Raw genomic sequence first — 18,972 nt, forward strand, 5'->3', positions numbered from 1 at the left:
GACCTCCCCTCAAGTCCCTCCCCCTCAGACACCCCCCGCAATCTGTCGACATTACAGGATCTCGGACGCCTCACACCCGTAGCCAGGCTGCGCGTGGAAACGAAAGAGACCGGGCAAGTGGACCGCCTCTGCGGCATTTCCCCTCGTGTCTGTGGCACAGAAGGACTGGGGTTAGTGCTGGTCATTCCCACGCTGGACACGGGGTGGGGGGGTGAGGACAGGTATGCCCAGCGGGCCGCAGTTAGAGGCGATGGCAGTGAGGCGGTTAGTGGCGCCGGGCTGCTGGAGGTGAGGCTCTTACCGCGAACGTAGAGGTTGGCTGGGGCCGAGTAGCGGGTGCCAGCGCTGTTAGTCGCCACGCACTCGTACTTGCCCTGGTCGGACTCCTCGCTGTTCTCGATCTGCAGCGCTCCTGGGGGGCGGGGGGACACAGACAGGACACAGTGAGTGTTAGCTCAGGGTGATAAAGGCAGACCACAGCTGGAGGCCAACTGGACACCCCCACAGACACCCAGATACACCCAAGTGCGATGCTAGGGGCAGCCTTGATCACTGGCGAAGTCACTTAGAACCTGACGGCATTCAGCCAATCAATTACGAGAGCAGTCGTGGGCCTTAGAGCAATGGGGGCCGCCCAGGGGCCCCGTGGCCCCTGAGCAGCACTAACTGCTCTCTCGTACTGCTATCTCAAGGCAGCGGCGGGAGGTGGCCAATCACATATCGTTATCGTTGATAAAAAAAGGCCCATAATAAACGACCGCTAATGCTAACGAATCGCCGAAGAGGGAAGGAGTCTCGGACATATTAAATGGGGACTTACCAGGGCACGACACACCTGCACCGTTTTAAGCCTTAACCCTTTTATTAGGGTCTCGGAGCACATGGGGCTGGGGCCTTCACAAGCCCCGCCTTAAAGAGCGCAGGCGGGGGTCGGGGCGTGTCGCCATGGTGCCCCCGCATCAGCGTGAAGTGGTGAGATTTACCACACAGCAGACACCATGCAGCTAGCAGGTGAAGCACATTTAGGAGGAAGAAAGGGCATAGCCAGTGATGCATCATGGGATGGATGGCTCTGCTGTTAAGTGCCGACACAGGAAACGGAAATAAACAGAGCGATCGACAGCGTGAGATGACATCCAGAGTGTCTGGGACCAGGTGGCTCTGACTCTGGGACTGAGAGGAATTCATGTGGATCATTCCGGAAAGCCATCAAAAAACTGCAGCTAGTAATAATCCATCTTCCCGGTCCGGGTCATGGCAATGGGTAGTTATAATAATGATAATAATAATAAAAATATTTAGCAAAGATTTTGGCTAGTCAAGCTGAAGCTGGTGTCCATAAGTCTCCAAGGGGAATCTCCTTCTACAACCCAGAAACCAGCACTGCCCGGATGGCTTCTGTTAACCTGAGGGGGAGGAGGGCGCTGTGTATGGGGGGGTCGGCTGCTTCATGCTGAAATGTTTTGGGGAAAAACAGAACACCTGTGTCCCTCTATGAAACATCTGTGAGACCCGTGCACCATGACGTCCTCTCCCAGGATTATTATGGGCTGTTTTTGCGGAGCACACATACATAACAGCAACGACGCTGACAATATGCTGGACAGAGGGGGTGTCGTGGGGCGAGAGGAAGCGGGGGTGGTGACAGTGGTGACAGGGAGGGGTATGGAGTGAGCTGACATTTCAGGGGACTTCCCTGCATTCTTACCTCTGATTGGTGTACCACCTGGTGAGGTAATTTGAATGCAAATAAGATTAGAGAGAAGAGTTAGTGCAAGAAGAAAGAGAGAGAGAGAGAGAGAGAGGAAAACATCTGAGTGAAGAGGAAACAGGAGAGCAAATCAGCTTAGTCACCGTCACTCTGAGTGGAGAGCGGAAGGTGTGGACAGGGAAGCTGGATAAGTTAGCAGAGCACCAGGGCTTGATCAGAAGCTGCTTAAACCATACCAGGCTCAGCCAGACCGGCCTGGGTGGGTCCAGGCCTTTGTGAGTTACACGGTCTGTCCCGCATTAATCACTAGGAATGGTACAAAAACCATGTACTTTCTGGAGTGTTTATGTTCACTGGGGTACCGGGCCGTGTGGTATGGGTCACGGTGGTCTCTGGCGGACCAGACCACGAAGTATGGGTCACGGTGGTTGCCGGCAGACTGTAGGGTATGGGGTCACGCCTCACCCAGGGAAGCTGGAGAGGGCAGTAATGGGTCACAGCAGGTGCCAGGTCATCCAGCCCGGCATAAGGAACCGACTGCGGGCTATTCGGAGATGGCGATGGGGATCAGGGCTGTGTGGGGGTGCACTGCTCCGGGGGGGGGGGCTTTCCTCTGTCGGGGGGGGCGTCTGTCCTCCGGGGCAGCTGTCCACGCCACAAAGCCAAGGGCAGCGTCTGTACGAAGATGGCGCCCCTTTAAGGCGCTCTCTGCGAAATCTGAGTGCCCAGGACGAATAGCTTAGTCTGATCCCTCATTTATTTAATTAAAAGGCACACAGTGTGACAGCGAGGGGGAACAATGGTTGTCTTCATGAGAATGCCCTTCGCGGGAAACACCCCAGGCCTCAGCGGGCCGCCTTTCACTGCCAGGCCACATTTGGACGCAGCTGTTTGACCATCAGGATATGAAATGGGGGAGCCGAGCGAGATTTACTGTCCCCCACACTCTCCAAACGGCCATCAGCCGCAGATCGGACACGGGCTCTCAAGCGGTGGGCAGACTCGCTAGCGACGGTGCGCGTGTGCAGTTTGAGCCGCCTGCTACACGTGACCGACGATGTGGGGCCGACTCTGCACAGGCGCCTAAACAAACCAGGGCGAAGGAGCCGGGGGGGCGTAACGGCAGAGGCGGGGGCAGGAGGGCAGCTTCCACAGCACCGCTCACCCTCTCTGTGAACGACAGGGGCTGTGGGGGGGGCGGCGGGTGTGAGTTTCACGGCGACCGGGGTATTTTATATATATATATATATATGTTTTAACATATTTTAATGTGAGATTTCTGAAAGCAGCACTTTCACTCCTGTGCCTCTTTTTTCCTCCGATCTCCGCAGATCCTCTCAGTGAGCCTTTCGAATGGTGCTCTTCTGGTTGGGCCGCGTGACGTGCAGAACAGGCTGTTCCACACGCGGGTTCCTGATCGCACGGTGATGTGTGGAGCCACCTAGGGCCGGCGCAGGGCTGACTACCTGATCGCAGCTGCTTGATGCGGCCATTGCTGCCCCCAATGTCCACGGGCAGAAAGTCCTTGAACCAGAAGATCTCGGGGTCTGGGTTTCCGCTGGCGGCGCAGAGCATGGTGGCCGTGCGCGTCCGCTCCACCACCTTCAGCTGGGGGCCCATGTCGATGGAGGGGAAGCCGTGCGGGATCTGGTCCTCTGCGGGGGGAGAAACAAAGACGGGCGATGAGGGCCGTGGTGGGCGCAGCCTCCAGAGCACTAACGAGAAACGGGATATTATGCACCAGCGATAAAAAAGGCACGCGACCACACAGCATGTCGGAGCAGCGTGCGAAGGCTACTCTCCCGCCAAAAGCCCGTGTTCCGAGCAGGCGCCTCTCCCTGGCGCCGTCCCGCTGTACGTCGGGAACCCTTTACGCTCGTGTTTTGTACGGCGATTATCACGAGCAACATTCACCCAGTTTGTGTTCTCGCCGTTCACTGCGTGTTTCGCTATCGATTCACACAATGATGCAATTGCAGTGGTTTCCAAAAAATATTCACTCACCTGTACACCACATCCCTCCCTTGTGCCCCCACCCTCGCGCTGCCCCCCAACCTGCCTTCCAGCATGCCACCCCCATCCTGCAGAAGCACCCCGGGTGACACCCGGAACTGGACCTACACCTAGGTGTTTATCAAATACCAGCCTCTGAACGTGCACCTACTGGATCAGAACCAAGACCCTCACAGCCTTTCAGCTCAGCAGAGCCAGGGAACTGGAGCCAGTAATGGGTCACCAGCCTGTCTACCTGCCCCCCCCCCCACCAATCTCCCCATTGCGGGACCTAGGCTGGTGTCAGGGACACAAGGGCGGAATGACTGTGATGGTGATAGAATGTTCTTTACCCTCCCTCCTTTGGCCTCCCCAAGGGGCCAAGCAGCCGGTTTCCCTGCTGGGTGATGTGATCACAGACGCAGAACACAAACACATCCAGACACATAGAGGGGGGGGTATGCGACTTTTGTTCTTGTTTCCAGGCGTCTCAAGCACCTTCTCCTGGGACGGCTGGTGTAAACTCTCAGCCAGCCCTACATGACAGTGACAAACCGGGCACATCTCCAAACCGCAGTCTCACGCACACAGCCAAGCCCTAGGGGGGAGTCTGCTGGGGGAGTCTGCCTGCTCTTCACCAGGATACCTCCACCACACCGGGCCGCCTCACCGGGCCACCTCCGCCTCACCAGGATGCCCCCGCCTCACCAGGCCACCTCACCAGGATGCCCCTGCCTCACTGGGACACCTCTGCCTCTCCAGGATGGCTCTGCTCTGCCTGCCACCTCTAAAGATGACTTTCAGGTATTTTTTGCGAAAAAGGAAGTTAAAAAATGAGGTCCGTTTGCGGATCGGGGGTGTACCACCATGGCAACCACCCTCAGCCAAGGGAGATGTGCTCAGGACACCAGGTTCTGTTATCGTCCCATGGACAGGTTCTGTGTGTGAAAGAGGCTCCGACTGGTGGCATCGTTCTCCCAGGGCCCATGAGGAGAAAGGGTCTCCCTAGTGGACCTTGTCCAGAAATGGCTCGGGGCAGGGGCGTGCAGATCGGGCCACTTCCTCTGTGCGTGTGGATGATGAGAGACAGCCAGGATCAGGAGGAGGACCAGCGTCCTCCTTCCGAAAAGAGACTCAGCCACCCAGCCATGGGTGCCTCAGAAAGAACAGCCGTCTGGGTCTCCGGTGCTGCAACGTCAGTCAGCGATTCCCTCCCTACATCTGAAATGAGCACAGAAAGAATTTCTGCCACCCTACAGGATGTCAGCGAATTCTGGAAAATCCCAGAGCCGTGTGACACGCATGCTGCCCCAGTCGGCGGCACGCGGGGGACGGGTCACACCCAACCCCACTGCAGAGAGATGGGGAAGCACGGTCTGCAGGTCGTCCCCACGGCAACCAAGGAGGAGGTTGTCTCTTTCAGCTCCTGGCACTTCACTCTCAGAAATCTTGGACCTTCTTGTCATCGCCAAGACAACCGGAAAAGATTAGGAATATGGGCAGAAACAAAGGTTTCACATGAAACCATGGACAAACTTAAAATGCAGATAGAAGCTGCAAATCTGGCTGAGGTTTTCAGATAATGTAGTACACTGCAACGTGAGGCTGAGAAGGCACTGGATTATAGAGTACTGGTGGACCATCAGGTTCACACCTGAGATTTTTAGGTTATAGAGTACTGGTGGACCATCAGGTTCACACTGGAGATCTTTGCGTTATAGAGTACAGGTGGACCATCAGGTTCACACTGGAGATCTTTGAGTAATAGCGCACAGGTGGACCATCAGGTTCACACTGGAGATCTTTGCGTTATAGAGTACAGGTGGACCATCAGGTTCACACTGGAGATCTTTGCGTTATAGAGTACAGGTGGACCATCTGGTTCACACTGGAGATCTTTGCGTTATAGAATACAGGTGGACCGTTGGGTTCACACTGGAGATCTTTGCGTTATAGAGTACAGGTGGACCATCAGGTTCACATTGGAGATCTTTGCGTTATAGAGTACTGGTGGACCATCAGGTTCACACTGGAGATCTTTGCGTTATAGAGTACAGGTGGACCGTTGGGTTCACACTGGAGATCTTTGCGTTATAGAGTACAGGTGGACCATCAGGTTCACACTGGAGATCTTTGAGTAATAGAGTACAGGTGGACCGTTGGGTTCACACTGGAGATCTTTGCGTTATAGAGTACAGGTGGACCATCAGGTTCACACTGGAGATATTTGAGTAATATAGCACAGGTGGACCATCAGGTTCACACTGTAGATCTTTGCGTTATAGAGTACAGGTGGACCATCAGGTTCACACTGGAGATATTTGAGTAATATAGCACAGGTGGACCATCAGGTTCACACTGGAGATCTTTGCGTTATAGAGTACAGGTGGACCATCAGGTTCACACTGGAGATCTTTGCGTTATAGAGTACAGGTGGACCATCAGGTTCACATTGGAGATCTTTGCGTTATAGAGTACTGGTGGACCATCAGGTTCACACTGGAGATCTTTGCGTTATAGAGTACAGGTGGACCATCAGGTTCACACTGGAGATCTTTGAGTAATAGAGTACAGGTGGACCGTTGGGTTCACACTAGAGATATTTGGGGCCGATGTCCCCAGACCCACATGGACATTGCGGAATGGATTCACACAGAGTCCCGAGCCCATCGCAGTATCGAGACTGACCTGTCGATGGCAGTGTGGACACCCTGTCTGCCATTCCCACGACTCTGTGTATGTAAGGTCAGCACGTTCCCACCAGCAACTGGGCTGCTGTTTCGTGAGGCAGGGCGATTAGGGAGGCGGGCCGGGACGGGCCAGACAGGTTCTGCGTGTGTCCGGGGGAAACAAAGACTCGCCTTGTCTCACTGATACGCCGCCCCCCCCCAGCACCCAGTTCTCTCCTGTTCTCTAATTATCTGCTCTTCCGCGTAACGTCTGGGATTCTGACAGGGTGCTGACCGGGACATGCAGGGGTCCCCCGGCGCCTGACATGCGCAGTGGAGGCCTGCAGGTGCTGTCGTACCCTCGCAGGGACCATGCTGGGATAGACCATTCCCCAGCTTGGCATTCCTGTTCCCATTACGCCACCCAGACTGCTCAGTTTCCATTGTAGCGTTTCCCACAGTCTTCCAGCTAAGTGGCATGTTTGTGACATGACATCATGCCGGATCATGTGACCGTAGGCCTGGCTTGTCACCTGACCATCCACATGGGGTTGACATGGGCTCCACACAGGCTCCCGAGCCACAGCGCTTCACTGTTACTGAGTGGATACACTCAGACTGGACACTCTGGACGGGTTTGTGCAGATTTCTCACAAAATCAGTCACCAGAGGAGGAAACTGGCTGTGTGACAGCACCACACGCAAGCCACGGGGCTGACTGTGTCACTGGCCTCTGAAATTAGCAGTCATGTACAATATCCTTCTCAGCAAGAAAATGAAACACAAAGGTTAACGGCAATCGGTAGCAGCCACAGTTATGGCCTGGCAAACCATCAAAGCAAGGACGCCAAGGAGAACCTCAGGGGGGAGGCCCGAGGAAAGAAGGGGCCCAGGAGCATGACCTCCTGCTAACCCCCCCGATTCACCCCCCCCCCCGCCCTGCCGTTGAAAGACACCGTGTTCCCAAGTCCCAAATTAGCCCATAAGACGCCCTCCATGTGCCCCATGCTGGCAGCATGTCGGGCTTCTGCTGCTTGGCAGGAAGAGCCAAGTGGGGAGACGGGAAACTGGGCTACACCTGGTAACACTCCGAGGGGAGGTGTCCCCAGACGCGAGCTGGGCCCCCCGAAGACGGCGAAGTGCCGCCCGGGCTGAGGGGACGGACCAGGCCACTTTCACCGCCTCTGTGATAGCAGGGGGGGGTTTCCGGCTCCAGCGGCGCAGGAGTGAAATGGCAAAATGGACGCCGGCAGCGGGAGCGTCTTAGAACAAAAGCGGCTCTGTGTTCAGAGGCAGCGAATCATGCAACAGTGCGGTGGGACCTCGTATGTGGAGGGAGAAGATGGGATCGCGTACGTGCAGGGAGGAGGTGGGACCGCGTACGCGGAGAGGGGAGGTGGGACCTCGTATGTGGAGGGAGAAGATGGGATCGCGTACGTGCAGGGAGGAGGTGGGACCGCGTACGCGGAGAGGGGAGGTGGGACCTCGTATGTGGAGGGAGAAGATGGGATCGCGTACGTGCAGGGAGGAGGTGGGACCGCGTACGCGGAGGGAGGAGGTGGGACCGCGTACGCGGAGAGGGGAGGTGGGACCTCGTATGTGGAGGGAGAAGATGGGATCGCGTACGTGCAGGGAGGAGGTGGGACCGCGTACGCGGAGAGGGGAGGTGGGACCTCGTATGTGGAGGGAGAAGATGGGATCGCGTACGTGCAGGGAGGAGGTGGGACCGCGTACGCGGAGGGAGGAGGTGGGATCGCGTACGCGGAGAGGGGAGGTGGGACCTCGTATGTGGAGGGAGAAGATGGGATCGCGTACGTGCAGGGAGGAGGTGGGACCGCGTACGCGGAGGGAGGAGGTGGGACCGCGTACGCGGAGAGGGGAGGTGGGACCTCGTATGTGGAGGGAGAAGATGGGATCGCGTACGTGCAGGGAGGAGGTGGGACCGCGTACGCGGAGGGAGGAGGTGGGATCGCGTACGCGGAGAGGGGAGGTGGGACCTCGTATGTGGAGGGAGAAGATGGGATCGCGTACGTGCAGGGAGGAGGTGGGACCGCGTACGCGGAGAGGGGAGGTGGGACCTCGTATGTGGAGGGAGAAGATGGGATCGCGTACGTGCAGGGAGGAGGTGGGACCGCGTACGCGGAGGGAGGAGGTGGGACCGCGTACGCGGAGAGGGGAGGTGGGACCTCGTATGTGGAGGGAGAAGATGGGATCGCGTACGTGCAGGGAGGAGGTGGGACCGCGTACGCGGAGGGGGGAGGTGGGACCGTGGGCACAAGACACCTCTGGGGTCAGGGTCTACACAAGACATTCAGACAGACACACACACACACACAGGCAGTCATACACACACTCACAAGGTAAAAGGCCAGTACAGTGTGACAAGGCAGATGGGGCGTGGCCAACAGGGGGCGGAGTCTGAACACACCAGTAGTTTGTGAAGGTAAGACCCAGGGCTCGGGCTGCATCACTTCTACTCTTGTTGTTATGGGCATTTTTCAAGTCATAAAGTCTTTTAAGTCTTAGTAAAAGTATTTTGCTAAGGCTATAACAGCAATATGACAAGCAACTTTGAGCACTTAACCGGCACGCCCCCTGTTGGCTGCAGCCAGAATTTCAGGCTTCACTTAGCAAGAGACACCTGTGCAGAAGCAGACGACCATCCTCACACATGTGGATCAGCGACTGTGTGTCACGTGAAGCGACGTCCCTTATCATAATGCCCTCATCATCACCGCTACCCAACCTGAACCCAACGGCCGAGGGCAGCAGCCTCTGAATTAGGGGGAACTCCTTTACAGAGCAAAATTCCAGCTGAATGACCTGCTTCTTCCATGGCAAGGAACCTGTCTGCGGTCGGACGCACCTTGTGCACACAGAAACACGCAGACGCACAGACGCGCACACAGACGCGCACACACACACGCGCACACACACGCGCACATACACGCGCACATACACGCGCACACACACACACACACACACACACACACACACACACACACACACACACACGCACACACACGCCTTCAAAAGGGTCCAGAAAACACCACATTCCAGACACAACCGAATTCCTGCAGTGACGGCTGAGAGGCGTACAAAACAAACAACTGCTTTTTGCTGTGGATTCATGGGGGGGGGGGGGGGTAACACACATTCCAGGTGGTTGAGCCAGCGAGGGGGAGGTGGGGTATAATATGTCTGTTTCCATGACAAACCTGGCGGCCGGTAGCACACACACCCCCAGGGGCTCTGTGGGTGACAAACACAGGAGGGAGGCAGTGGGCTGAAAGCTGAGATGGGCCCCCATCTTCGGGGGCACCTCCCACAGCGGGAGTGGCACCCCCTGCCCGCCCACGGGAAGGGAGGGCAAGCAGTGGCATTCCCAGAGTAACTGAACACCGATCCGTGCAAGACGGGACAGAAGAGGAGTCTCAGCTACACAGAAAGGTGGATGAAAACTGAAGAAAGAGCCGTCAGAGCTGCCAGGGGCGAGGGCGTACCGTCACCGGGCGGTCAGGAGAGCTCGACTCCAACACGGGGCGAGTGGGCAGGAAGGATGAAGGTCCGTCATCGACACAAGCTGTTCGGCATCAGCCAGTCACTGAATAAACTGTGGGTTAAGGGTCTTACTCTGGGGCCCAACCGTAAAATTACTCTGCTGAGCTGGGGATTTGAACCAGCGACCATCCGATCACAGACACAGCAGCCTAACCTGCTGAGCCACGCATTTCCCCCTAAAGAACCAATGTGGCTGAATCCAGGCTTGAACCCAGAACTCGATCGCTAACTGCCTGACCTACTATGCGCTAATAAGCGAAGTGTCTTTTTGCGCTGTTTCTGTGAAGTGCAGAGCGTCACTCAGAAACGGTTGGCAAACCATCTACACACACCAGCAACTCAGCTTGAGGGCAAAACTGGCTGAGGGCTGCCGGACACCACGGTGGGGCCCTGCACCCCCATTTATCTATGTGCTCATAAACGGTGCGAGAGTGTTGCGGAAACACTGAGGACACGTTCACTGGTGGTCAGGGGTCGTGGCGTTTGATATTCTGCCGGTTCCCTGTGCGGTGTGCTCCGAGAGGCTGGGCTAATGCATGCCGTGACCTTTGCTGTAATGCACTTTTCCGTCATGGGGCAGAACATTCCGGCGCACTCCCCGGGCGGACAGGCACTTCATCAATTCAACTGGCCCCATCCCTCCACTCTCCCTCCCTATCTGCTCCCTGACTGCTGCTGACATCACTATGATCTACTGTGGGGTCACAGCAGTGCTGCGGTTAGCGGGGCGGAGCCAATGCCCAGCAGAGATATCACCCAGGTAACAGGCAGGCCTGGTTACTGGGGGCGGAGCCAATGCCCGCCAGAGATATCACCCAGGTAACAGACAGGCCTGGTTACCAGGGGCGGAGCCAATGCCCAGCAGAGATATCACCCAGGTAACAGACAGGCCTGGTTACCAGGGGCGGAGCCAATGCCCACCAGAGATATCACCCAGGTAACAGGCAGGCCTGGTTACTGGGGGCGGAGCCAATGCCCGCCAGAGATATCACCCAGCTAACGGACAGACATGGTAACTGGGGGCGGAGCCAATGCCCACCAGAGATATCATGCAGCTAATAGACAACCCTGGTTACTGGGGGCGGAGCCAATGCCCGCCAGAGATATCACCCAGCTAACGGACAGACATGGTAACTGGGGGCGGAGCCAATGCCCACCAGAGATATCACGCAGCTAATAGACAACCCTGGTTACTGGGGGCGGAGCCCATGCCCACTGGCGATAACACCCAAGTAATAGCTTCCATTTATAATGTATTGGTTGCACGAAAACCCCAGCAGGATTAAAAAACAATACTCACATTTGAAGGAGGATTTCTCTCACACAGCTGGCTACATTGTTTTCCTCCCTGCAGGCTGTGTTTAAACGTGTAAAATGAATAAAGCGGATCAGGTACCACGCAGGGACGGGCAGGGCAGGTGGCGCTATGGTGATGGGAGAACGGTGTGCCTTCAAAGCCCCCCCCCGGGTCAGTTACACTAAACTAGGGAGGGAGGGCTCGATACATTTTTAATCTTTATAGGACTTGCCGTACAACAGCAACAGCAACAGCCAAGTTTGAAACCGAACGACTGATGAAAAGAGGAGCGGAAAAGCAGCAGAGAGACACATCTATTATTTACACAGGAATCAGCCCCGGAGCTGAGGACGTCCCGTCACTGGCCAGACATGACGGGGGGGCTGGGGGTAGAGAAGAGACCGTCAGAGATTGTCAGAGGCTGCCAGGGACCGTCAGGGACCGGGGACCACTGGGGATCGTCAGGGAGCGGGGACCACTGGGGATCGTCAGGGATCGGGGACCATTGCGGATCGTCAGGGACCGGGGACCGTCAGGGTCCAGGGACCACTGGGGATCGTCAGGGATCGGGGACCATTGCGGATCGTCAGGGATCGGGGACCACTGGGGATCGTCAGGGATCGGGGACCATTGCGGATCGTCAGGGACCGGGGACCGTCAGGGTCCAGGGACCACTGGGGATCGTCAGGGATCGGGGACCATTGCGGATCGTCAGGGATCGGGGACCACTGGGGATCGTCAGGGACTGGGAGCTGATGGGATTCACTCAGATAGGACATGGCTGGGGCTGGGACCCCCATCATCAACAGCATCATTTTACACCCTGACCCTTAGTCCACACCCACCTCTTCTGTTCTCCCTCCCACAGTCCCCCCACAAAGCTCCACATGTTCAAAAGGCCACAGTCTGAATCTCACACCTGCAGGACTGTGACTGTGCCGGATGCAGTCAAATCTCACACCTGCGGGACTGTGACTGTGCCGGATGCAGTCAAATCTCACGCCTGCGGGACTGTGACTGTGCCGGATGCAGTCAAATCTCACGCCTGCAGGACTGTGACTGTGCCGGATGCAGTCAAATCTCACGCCTGCGGGACTGTGACTGTGCCAGATGCAGTGAAATCTCACTCGTGCAGGACTGTGACTGTGCAGGATGCAGTCAAATCTCACACCTGTGGGACTGTGACTGTGCCAGATGCAGTCAAATCTCACTCGTGCAGGACTGTGACTGTGCAGGATGCAGTGAAATCTCACACCTGTGGGACTGTGACTGTGCCAGATGCAGTGAAATCTCACTCGTGCAGGACTGTGACTGTGCCAGATGCAGTGAAATCTCACTCGTGCAGGACTGTGACTGTGCCAGATGCAGTGAAATCTCACGCCTGTGGGCTTGTGACTGTCGGATGCAGTCACTGTTTTCTGAGATTCCCTCTGGATTAGTGCTCTATAACACAGCAGGTTTCTGTAGCGAGTGGCCAGGCAGCCCCATTTCGGGGCCCCCCCATGCCGGGGGGCATTTACTGTCATTTCAGTTTCACCTAGTGTGAAGGGCACAGCCCTTTGGGCGGGGTGGGGCAGGGATGGCTGCTGTTTTGTCATTTAATAGCGGGGACATCGCGTGACACGGCTTATGTCACAAAATGGGAAAGTAGCCCCCACCACCCCCCACATTCCGGACGGCCCAGAAGCCACTGGGGCACTGAGGTGTGTGACGCAGGACACCGAGCCGCCTGCGCTGCTGGTGCGTTCCTGGCGAAACCTCGTTTTCTCTGATCAAAGAGGAGGCCTCTCGCCGCAGACGATCTGACGCCTTTCCCGTAACACTGCGGGCACCAGTGCACCCTGGAAGCCTCAGGCCTGCTTTCCTGGAGACAAATCAAGAGGCCTTTTCAACCTCCTTTGTTTTGGCAGATTTTTTTTTGATGTCTGCATTGGTTAGTTCTGTTTTCATGTATCACCAGAAGCACAGGAACGTGTTTATGGCTTAAAGAATTTTAAAAACAGCAGCCGGCTTCACACACGAGACACCTTCAAAAGCTACTCCGAAAATAGCCTCTAACAGGAAGAAAGGAGCAAAGTCCCAGCCAGAGATCGGTGTAGAAAAGGCCCAAGCAAAGCAGCTCATAATGATGTCATCACAGTGCATTTGGGCGGCCAATCAGAGTCTCCACTCCAGGCCGCGACGCTGCTTACAGCTTAGGGTTAGCGGTGAGCGGTTGTGCGAGGGAATGGCCAGACAGTGAAAGCAAAGCCCTCGCCTGAGCAGATCGGAGATGGCGGATGTGCAACGGCACGCCAGCGTAGCGCTCTGTCTGGATCCTCTGTGGAGCGTTTGATTTTTCCGTGTCATTTTTTTCCTGTTTTCCATGGAATGGTCAGCTCAGGGAATGCCATCTGACTGGTGAGAAAATCTGGCTAAATTCTGCCGGACGACTGCGAGCTTGATGGAGACACACGCCTGTATGGTGACCACACTGAGCTGAGGGTCCCTGAAATGGCCAGGAGGGGCGCTCTGCCCTAAAGATTCATTATCCCTCCACTTCAGGGAGGAGGCGGGGTCAGCGGGTCTCAAAAGCCTGGGAGATACCTGATAGAGGAGCACTTGCGCTCTTTAACTTTTTGATCTCAGGCCAGCCGTGCAACACGTCCTTAATGAAAAGATAATGATGAAACGTCCTGCTATTTCTCTTCGCCCACGGAGATGGATCCAAATGGAAAGCGATTAACCCTAAGATCACTAATTCACAGGTAAGGAAGCGCGGTGGTAACCCTGGCAACAGCTCAGGTCCAACCGGAGAACAGACGGACGCCAAGCCGGGTGGATATATCTTCCGAGTTTGTATGGTTATCCCACCTACTCCAAACCCCCCTGGAGATGCACTACAATACTCATTGACCCCCCCCCAGCGCCACAGCAGCTGGATTTCATGTCTGCGTGTGCACATGCCTCATGGAGAAGCTTCTGGAGTCTTCCATTACTGGAAACATCCTCCCTATCAGACCCATTTGGGTATCTGAGTATGACTGGTCTTTTAAATATCACAGGTTGCCCTCCAAGCTCGCCCATCCCCCGCTTGCTTGCTCCTGCAGTCGAGACCTTCCTGGTGATTTGCTGGTGCTCCGCTGCCTGGTACCATGCTGACAGGGTCGTGCAAATGAACCTCACCATTCACATCTGAAAGCACGAGCGTCATTTATTACTGTCAGGGCATCGCGACATCCTCCTTTTGTTGGGGGGGTCCGGCGGGGGTTGTTTGTGATAGAGAATCTGAGTGATGACAGGCTGGGCGTCGCTCTCTCCTCCTTGGGGGGGGGGGGGGGGGGGCACGGTGCCTCTTTGCAGGCACACTTCCCTCACCACCCCTTTCTCAGGAGCAGGGGTGAGGGGGACCATTTACGTGTCACCCGGATTTCAGGGCGGGTCTCCGCAGCAGATGTAAATGCCACTGGTATGTCCCTTCTGGGCTCGCAACTCGCCTTCGAAGTCCGGGAAACATGGTACACCCCCACAGCAGCTCCCAGTTTTTCCCGGGTCATGTGGAGGGTAAAAGACCCCACAAAGGCTGCGCGGGGGCATCAGCAGCTCTGCCTGGCTCCAGGATGGGAAGGGGTGGTAGGGTGCACAGACTCCTGGTGGCTGGTATTTGTAACGGTCACGATTTTACACCCCGTGCCCATGTCATGCTAGGCTGCTCTGGCCTGGGCCTCCGCCAGATGGCGAGGAAATTAAACTCATTTCACGGATCGGTGACCACGGCCGGGGGAGGGGCCAAGGAGGGGGGGCCCTCGGAAAGGGGCCGTGCACACCTGCCGACTCAGAGGTGTCCGGAGAACAGATCCCTACGATAACCCCTCCCCCGGGAAATGCAGCCAAAACGTGTCCGGAAGTGGCGAGCGAGTTCGGGCGTGGGACACTTTGCCCCCCCAGATTTCCGGTCTGGCCGGTGGGGCCAAGTGTGAGGTAATACCTCAGACCAAAAAAGCTGGGAGGAAAAACGTAGAAATGAAAGCAACTGCACAGGGAGGCAACACGCATGCAGGGTCACGGGCTGTAGGGGGCGCCAGTCAGCCACATGGGAAGGGGGCGTGACCCTCACACATACCACTGACTGCTGCCTCTGTGCCAAACCCGGACGTGTCGTGGTGATGGAGATACAAACCTCCTTCCAGATCAGCAAGTCTTATTTGTTTACAGACACTGAGCACCCCCCCCCGGCCCCAACCCGGTCACTGCGTGCTGATAGATTTTCCACTCTGTGTTTTCACATCAAACAGCCGTTTATCTCAGGTGGCAGTCGAGCCGAAACCAAGGTCACGCGGAGGACGGCCGACTCTGGAACATTCCACCTACGGATCACGGATGCGGCGCAGGTGCCCGGGAGGCCAGTCTGACTTTCCCCGCTCGAGCCCCGCTGGTGTAGAAGGCCGACCTTTCGGAAACGAGCATCGCTTAATTAGACACATGAAACGAGCGTGTGGGTAATATTAAAACACATTCTCACAGTGAAGATAACATCACAGTCCAGCCAAATGGCATCCTTTCAGGCTGATTTACCGGTTTGGCGAGCAACACAGAGACAGGAGGGGCCACTAGTCACATGACTGCGCCCCCCCCCTACGAAGCCAGCCCCTCTGCTCCTCATTTCCCTGCATTCCCAGAATTCCTCAGCTTCAGACCCAGAAATGAGGCCCTGGATTTGCTATCAAAAGCATCATAATAAAATCCGATACAAACACTTGAAATCGCCTGAAGGATGCAGCTGCCCTGTGAATATGGGCACCGCCACAGGCCGCCTGGCACCCCGCGGTCAGGCCATTCCAGGCTGTGATTGGCTACCTCAGTTATTCATTTTGCTAAATTAACTTTGCATATGCACTGAGACACCAGGCCTGGATCGGCTGCTCCTGAAGTGAAGCGGCACGGTGGAGGGCCGTGATGCAGTGCGCAGTGCTGCAGGATCGCTCGTGGGGGCCCCGCGGGCTCACACTGCGTCTGGCAGGATCGACTGGGATCCGCCACTGAGCACCGGAAAAGTGAGTCACAGTGAGTCAGTGCCCGCTGGCTCTCACAGGCCCCGCCCACCTCGTTACTCACTTTACTTTCACTGAACTTACCCAGCACCGACTCGTGGGTTCCCAGAGGAGCTGCGTGACAGAGCCCAAGCTCCTACTACCTTGTGATGGCGCTGGTACCTCCGTGCATATGTAACCAGCCCAACCGGTCGGGGGGAGGGCACGGTTCACAGAGAAATCTGACAGAAGGGTGCCCATAGCACGGCCCGCTGCCACTAAATCCTGGGACTAATGGCTGGCCATTTAAAGGAGAGGCTAGTGGTGAGCATGCTAAAGGCTAGGGCTAAAGGCAGGCTCAATAAAGGGGAGGCTAATGGCGAGCATGCTAAAGGCTAGGGCTAAAGGCAGGCTCAATAAAGGGGAGGCTAGTGGTGAGCATGCTAAAGGCTGAGACTAACCTCAATCTACCAATAACTGGGTGCTACTGGCAGGTCCGCTAAGGGCGACTCTAAAACCAGTCATGCTATAGGCTGGGGCTAACCATAACCTGCTAACAGCTGGCTTGCTAAAAGCTGGCGCTAATGGGAAGTGAGTAAGAGTGAACCATGTAGGAGAAACACACTTTAAGCGCCTGTCGTGTTGATGTGAGCGCAGATGGTTTCATCGGTCGTGTGCAGTTTCTTTAATCTGCCTACTGGCACATTTTCCCACACAGAAAAATCCAGAACAGCAGACGAGAACATGGACGAAACCCGGTGCTGGCGGCTCGCTAACCTGCTGCACGAGAAGCAGCAGACAGACAGCCGGAGTCGGTCGGGTGGCCAGCCGGAGGTGGATAGCGGGCGGGCTGAGGATCGCGGGGACGATGGGGAGGGAAGGGGAGTGGATGGGATAGGTGGCGGGGGCCCCTCACCTTCGAGGACAGTGAGCTTGGCGCTGGTGTTGATCTCGCCCATACTGTTGGTGGCCGTGCACTCGTAGATGGCCTCATCTCGATGGGCCCGAAGGGGCTGGATGCGCAGCACAGACCCCGAGCCGTCATCAAACTCGATCACCTGGGGGGGGTCGCATATTCAGACTTTAGGCTCTGAAAGCTGCCCTGTCTGGGTCCACAAGGATGCACCCCCAAGGTCATGAAAAAGCAGCGTGGGAACGTCGGGTGATGGGGGCTATTTTAGCCTGGAACATGGTGGCAGCAGAGGCCGAGGAAGGAGGACGGCATAACAGTGGGGGGAAGAGCGGGGGGGCGGCGGTGGTGGAAACGCACCTCGAAGCGCTGCGAGCTGACCTTCTTGCCCTTCTTCATCCAGGTGATGCGGGGCTTGGGCTCGCCCACCGCCTGGCAGACGAAGGAGGCCACCCCCCCGGAAATGCCCGTCTGGTCATCCGGGGATTTGATGAAGTTTGGCAAGCCTGGCGATGGGAGAAACGAAAGCGGGAGATGTTACCGTGACAACAAGCTGTCAGCAATCAGAGTAATAATGAAAAAATAGTTTCGGGCATTTCCACTGCTGCCACTGACACGGTGATATGGCTCCCAAATATCGATCCCACAGGGGCCGCGAGAAAAGCCGTCAGCCCGTTCGCGTTGGGAATCCCGTCAGGCAGCATTATGGTCCGTATTCCGTTTCACTCCGAGCTCACCTGCAGTAATACGAGCTGCTGATATCTCTCAGCGTTCGTGTTTACGTGGCTCACAGCAAACGGTCGCCCATATACGGAATAAGCCGGTGACCTGGATTTGAACATGGGAGTCCAAAACCGAGGGACACAAAACGCCTCAAAAATGAACTCGGCTGCAGATCTCGGAGGGCAGATGCGACGCTCTACAGCCCGATCCCGGCCCTGGTGGGGCACGTCCAAGGAACATTCCGGAACACCGGCCACGGCAACTTTTATTTATCTTGTAATAAACGATCTGCAGGCGCGGAGGAGAGGAATCGATATCTAGTTAACATAACGTAACGAGTCGCACAGCAGCCCGCGCGGGCCAGCGGCTTTGCAGCGCGCCGGTGTTAAATCACGCCGGCCACTTTGGACTGCCCTTGCCCGGGGACGAGGCGGCCTGCATGGGAGCGCACGTGCGTGCGATCCATCTATGCACTCAGACGGCGAACCCTCGACCTTGCTGGCGCCCCCACCGCGCTGACATTTTCAGGCCCCTCCCCCTCACTGCCAGGCTTCAGTAACATCGCTGAAGTGTTTCCCTGGCAGGGCGACCACCAACAGACCCAACTCGGGATCTAGGCCCAGCCCAGAAAGCAGCAAGACCCCAAACCCAGAGTCCTGAGCCTCCAAAGGCTGGAAACACATCCTGCAGTTTAAGCGCCATCCACACGAATACACACGAACTGTCACAAATGTGTCCCATTTGCTATACAGACATGCCCGCAGACATGTGCCTCTTGAATTCACACCCAGAATTCCTCAAGAGTGCAAGATGTCCCCCAGATGGGTAGTGAGATTTATTGGCTGGCTGGGGGGGGGGGGCTCTGTGGATGGCACCGCTGCACTATAAAATGTGTCGACAGCAATGCGTCGGCTCATAAAGAGCGAGGAAAAGCTGCGTGACTGCGGGGACCTCTGCTCATCCAGCGGCAGCACTGGGTTGGCTGGTGACTCGTTAGTGCATTAAACGAGCCGGGGGGCCGTGGGAGGGCGGCATGACGGTGTTCCTTGCTGGGGACACAGATGCACAGGACAGCAAAGACCTCTGAGGTTAATGTCTGG

At 56.5% G+C, this 18,972-nt stretch overlaps 1 protein-coding gene across 1 annotated transcript in view; it reads right to left on the minus strand.

Moving 5' to 3' along the window:
- LOC125716314 (receptor-type tyrosine-protein phosphatase F-like) overlaps nt 1-18,972 on the minus strand; it is a 124,053-nt gene that overhangs the window by 48,878 nt on the left and 56,203 nt on the right. Inside the window, 5 exon segments of the mRNA XM_048988447.1 lie at nt 302-412; nt 1,709-1,726; nt 3,178-3,366; nt 17,156-17,297; nt 17,510-17,655. Of these exon segments, the coding sequence (XP_048844404.1) occupies nt 302-412; nt 1,709-1,726; nt 3,178-3,366; nt 17,156-17,297; nt 17,510-17,655 (606 nt within the window).

The sequence above is a fragment of the Brienomyrus brachyistius genome, chromosome 21 (genome assembly GCF_023856365.1).
Source record: "Brienomyrus brachyistius isolate T26 chromosome 21, BBRACH_0.4, whole genome shotgun sequence".
Taxonomy (NCBI): Eukaryota; Metazoa; Chordata; class Actinopteri; order Osteoglossiformes; family Mormyridae; genus Brienomyrus; species Brienomyrus brachyistius.